Consider the following 5,168-nt stretch of genomic DNA (forward strand, 5'->3'; position numbering starts at 1 on the left):
GTGAACATATAGGCTACTAGTTTTTTAACCTAAAAACTATGGGTACGCACATTTAAGAAAGTTTTAGCAGATAGGTTGCTTTATAAATTAAATATTTCTAAACCTAAAAACTAGTGTCCGAGATTACTAAATCTCTTGGCACGATGAATATTAATATAAATGTAAATGTAAACAAACAGAATTGCAAAAAGTGTCCCACATTACCCTAATCGACCCTGCCACATGATGGCGGTAATGCACCAATCCGTTGTTTACCAACCACCAATAAATCTCGTAGAAGAAGAAGACGACACAGACCGAAGAGGAGGAAGGATGAAATTTGAAATTCTGACCACATAACTGTTGGTCATATAAGAATAAACGAAACCAGCTTAATAAAACCACGAAAACAGCAGAGTGAAACCTTCAGTTCAGAGGAAACTGATAGCCAGGAAAGTATAACGTCAACAACAGGAAACAGAAGAAATTTAAAGGCGTCATTAAACTTTCTCAAGACTTGTCATCGCTAGGTGAGTGGAGCTAATTAAACCAGTAAAATGAGGTGAAACAACAGGAGACTATAGAGCTGAATAAGCGAGATAGATGCCTTACCGTCACTGCATATTAAAACACAACCAAACCTGGTTCAATGTAAATGTAAAATAAATACATTCGTCATAGTCTGTTTAAAAGTACCTTAACCCTCCTGTTGTCTTCGGGTCTATTTGACCCAAAGTCAAGTTAATTATCAATTTGACCCGGCCACATTTAGTGGTGTAATTGGTCACGCTATTGCACTTTCCAGCACAATGAACACACACACACACGCACACACGCACACACAATTTCAAAGCGACAGGTGTGTAAACCTGATTTCATTACAATTCTGATCTACCTACATGGGGCTACACACACTCAAACACTGTTACATTGGGCCAAAACACAAGCTATACATTTGATATGCCTTTATCCAATTGGGGACAAGATAACAATAACAAAAGACTGAGTGAAAAGTGTATAGCATCCTTGGGGCATTTCACATTTCACTCTGAGACAGCATGATGAAGATGACCGACACTATATCACAGCCTCTTGACCTTATTTTGACCCCTTTGGAGTGTCAGTGGTTATCCAAAAATAAGTAATAATTTCTGCTTATTTTAGTCAAAAGCATGGTATAATTTCATGTAAATTAGGTTTACTGCTCATAAATGAAGCATAATAAAAAGAATAAGAGGTGTAAAATAAGTTTAAAATATGTGGTAATGAGTTGGAATGAAGTTGGCTAAAAATATGCAACAGAATGGTGTAATCATTTGTCACTTTATACTTTATAAACAGTCGAATTAGAGAGGTCAATTTGACATTTCATGTAAATGAGGTCTATCACACCATACATTACAAAACAATAATGTAAAATCTGTGGTTCTGTGTTGAAAACAAGTTGACTAAAAGGTATAACACAAAATTGTGTGATCATTTTATATTTCATGCTTTATAAACTGTCCAACAAGACCGGGTCAAATGAGGACAACAGGTGTGACTATTTGCTGCCATTAAAAAAATTTAAATGGTTTCAAAACAATATCCTGACTAAACTTTGACATACCAATCTGTGATATTCCATCAACTTGTGTGCCTCTGATCAAAACCATAGTGAAAATAATTCAGAATTTCTGCTTTTTTTAACTCAAAAATGAGGTATAATTTTATGTAAATGGAGCCTATCATACCATATATTACAAAAATAAGTGTAAAATATATGTTAATGTGTTGGAAACAAGTTCACTGAAAAGGTGAAACAAAAAAAATTGATGATCATTTTATACTTCATGCTTTATAAACAGTTGAACAAGACTGGGTCAATTTGACCCGGGAGGACAAAAGGTGCATAGTAAAAACAAAGACAATACGAGGGTTAAACATTGTTAGTTATTGCAAGTACATTAGAAGCAGTGTGAGGCAGATAGTAAGAGAGGGCAGTGTGTGAATCAGGAGGGTCAAGCTCATTTTGGTTTAATATTGAATTCATTTGCAAGTAAACGTTAGTTACAAAGACTATTTTACAATAGTGCTGGCAGAAAATGTAGACCAGTGTTTTAAAAAAGACTCCAAACAGCAGGAGAGGTTCAGATAACTTAAAAACACATGTGACAAAGACATGTAATGAAGGCATGATATTTTAGCATTAATCAATTTTACTGTATAAAATGACATCAGTGCACTGAAACAGTAAACTTATCTGGGAATATAATAATTATAAATAACTGACTTACTAAACTAACTATAATTATGACACAATAACTAAAAAAACACATAATAAAAATATTTATATATAAACGTTTATAGTAAACTTAAATTGAAAAAAAGGATCAAATATACATACATTGTTTTTTCTATTTAACCTTAAAAAAAGATATCGGCACACATTGGCAAACATACACACCAATATTGGCAGATAATACCAGCCTACTGATATATCAGTCGGGCTTTATATAAAATAAAATGAATGTGTGTGATTTAGTTAAAGAGGTAGTTCAGAGATACAGTAGACAGGCTTTTTTGGTGTAGTGTGAAGCAGAGCTGAACGATTTTGAAAAAATATCTAATTGCAATTATTTTGACTGCTATTACAACTGTGATATGAGGAAATTACAATGTTTACATCATTATTCTCATTTTCATTGAATCATTAAAATGATTATGGTGTTATTTTTGTGGGGATCTCTGCAGCTTCACAATATTTAATGTAAAATGGTATTTTGACAAACATTTTACTTCTTCTAACAAATATTGCGATTTGAAAATTGCAGTGTGCCATATTGCATGTGCATGTTTTTCACAGGAATACACAAAGGTAATGGTAAATACTAGTAGGGTGTGACCTAAGCTAAATCTTAGTTAAGAATTAAGTACACCATTTCTGTAAAAATGAAAACGTCCAGTAAAGTGTCAGTCCTTGAAGTTTTTCAAGTGAGCATTGCTGCCAACTACATTACAGAATGTGTCATGTTCAACCAAGAAATTAGAATTAGATCATGGCTAATAGCTGCTGTCTCTTTTTTATAGCTCCCATGGTGATGTTTTGATGGATGAACCACAGAGCATCGTAAACATAACTGGACACAGAGTTTGAAACTACAAACATGACTCAATCTGCTCAGAACAGCCTGTCTCCATGGATACAAGACCTGATCCAGAGCTATGGCAGTAAGGAGGGCAGCAGCAGCAATGGGCGGCTGAAGGCTCATGTACTCGGGGTTGGTCACATGTCTCAATCCCAGGCTCAGGTCTGTGAGGGCCCCACAGGTCCGATCTTCCTGTCCGACGGGGCGGTCCAGATCCCTGCCTTTCTCACCGCCTCAGCCTGGGAGCACCTTCAGGAACAGGAGGACCGAGAGTGTTTAACCAGCCTGCTCAACACCACCGTTAGCATCCACGACTACCAGCTGCAGTTCCACATGGCCCAGGAGCAGATCAAGTGCAGGTTCTTCTTATTAGTAGAAGGGCTGGTCACCGCTGCGGCAGGGCCCATTCAGGAATACACCCCTTGCTGCACCGCGCTGCCCTCTGTCAAGCAAAAGACAAGTGAAACGTGGAAGGCATTGCAAGGTCAGGAGGAGTGGGAATCTCAGAAGAACCAATTTGGGTTCAATCTGTCAGAGCTGCTAGCGGAGTGGCAACACGGGTCTCTGCAGGACATTATGGAAGAGGTGCGAGAAAGACTGATGGCGGCAAGGAGTCAACTGGTGAGCCAGCAGCCCTCCACCTCGATCTGCGACCCTGCACCGGTCCACCCAGACACACTCACTGCTACGAGCTGGGATGTGGACAGAGTCAAAGATAAGGGTATAGAATATTTCAGTGTCCCTGTGAAGTGTCTTCTCATCCCAGAAGAAGTCTCAAGCGGGCGCCTCGCTTTACCAATCATTACCAAACATTCAGAGGACACCCAGCATTCTGTTGAGGATGCCGACTGGCAAATGTCCAAGCCAGCAGTCAAAGAGAGTGAGCACAACACCAATGAGAACCCCCCTCTCCCTGAGGAGGACAGCATGCTGCATGAGGACACAGTCATAGGGATAATTGACAGCGACATCAGACCTTTAGCCAATCCTTGGGATATTTTTCCTCCACCGTGTGTCACCTCCTCGTCTTCTGATGCATCCCCGGAAGCAACAATGATCCACAGCCCACACAGTCCCACCACCGCCACTGAGCATCCTGTGATCATAACCAGCACGCAACTTTCCATCCACAGCTCAAAGGAATCCAAAGGAGAGCAAAGCTTCTTCCCACCGTACCAGGAACCACCACCCTCCACCAGCCTCACCGCCTCCACAGCCTCAGATTCTGTGAGTCCACCAGAACCATACACCAGATCACCAGACCTGGCACCTGCTGCAGATGAATGCCGCACCCACACCGCGCAGCCAGATTCTTCCACTTTGGACCAAGAAAGCCAGATTTTGGACATGCAGGAGGAGACTGTTGAGAGAAAATACAGGAAGGCAAAGAGAAAGAGAAGCGAGCCCAGAGCAGAAGCAGTCAGCACATTAGGGGAGGACAAAAAGGAGGAAGCGCCGATAAGTGGGAGTCCTCCATCATGGCTTTTTGACACTCAGACGGGCCCCACGGCTAAAAAAGGCACCAGTCACCTTCAGGGTCAAGCCATAGTGATGTCCTCTAGAAAGACCCCAACGTGTCACAGTGATAGCACACGGTTCTCTTACTCATACAAAGTGTCAGGTCAGAATCTGACAGATTTGAGCCGGTTTGCAGTTTCAGAGCCGTTGGTACAATGGGCGGTGAAGTATCTCATTCCAAACCAGAACGATAATCCACAAAACACATCAGAAATGTCCGGTCACAAGTCATCCACACTTTAGCTTCAAAATGTTATTTGCAAATCTTTAGTTTTTCAAAGCTAGATCGGGACACATATGTATGTGTGTTTAATGCTTCACTATGTTTGCTAACTTTGTCTGTGCCAGTATTGTAGAGTTTATCATTTGAGTGTTCTGATGCTAGCTACCTAGATTCAGTGTAGCAACGTTTATACTGAAAACACTGTTCACTGAGTTCATGATAATGTTATTTAAATAAAACTTTTCATTTTGGTGTTATGTCTGTAGCATTTGTAACAAATGTAATTGAAAGGTTTTAAGCTTTCAGAGAGGGGTAGTGTT

At 40.1% G+C, this 5,168-nt stretch overlaps 1 protein-coding gene across 1 annotated transcript; it reads left to right on the plus strand.

Moving 5' to 3' along the window:
* Positions 1-312: 312 nt before the first annotated feature.
* Positions 313-4,966, plus strand: acd (ACD shelterin complex subunit and telomerase recruitment factor). Its single transcript, XM_053319964.1, has 2 exons — positions 313-509; positions 3,049-4,966. The coding sequence occupies exon 2, from the start codon at positions 3,126-3,128 to the stop codon at positions 4,866-4,868; it is 1,743 nt and encodes a 580-aa protein (XP_053175939.1). The 5' UTR covers positions 313-509; positions 3,049-3,125; the 3' UTR covers positions 4,869-4,966.
* The last annotated feature ends 202 nt before the right edge of the window (positions 4,967-5,168 follow it).

This window comes from Scomber japonicus, chromosome 5, assembly GCF_027409825.1.
Source record: "Scomber japonicus isolate fScoJap1 chromosome 5, fScoJap1.pri, whole genome shotgun sequence".
Classification (NCBI taxonomy): Eukaryota; Metazoa; Chordata; class Actinopteri; order Scombriformes; family Scombridae; genus Scomber; species Scomber japonicus.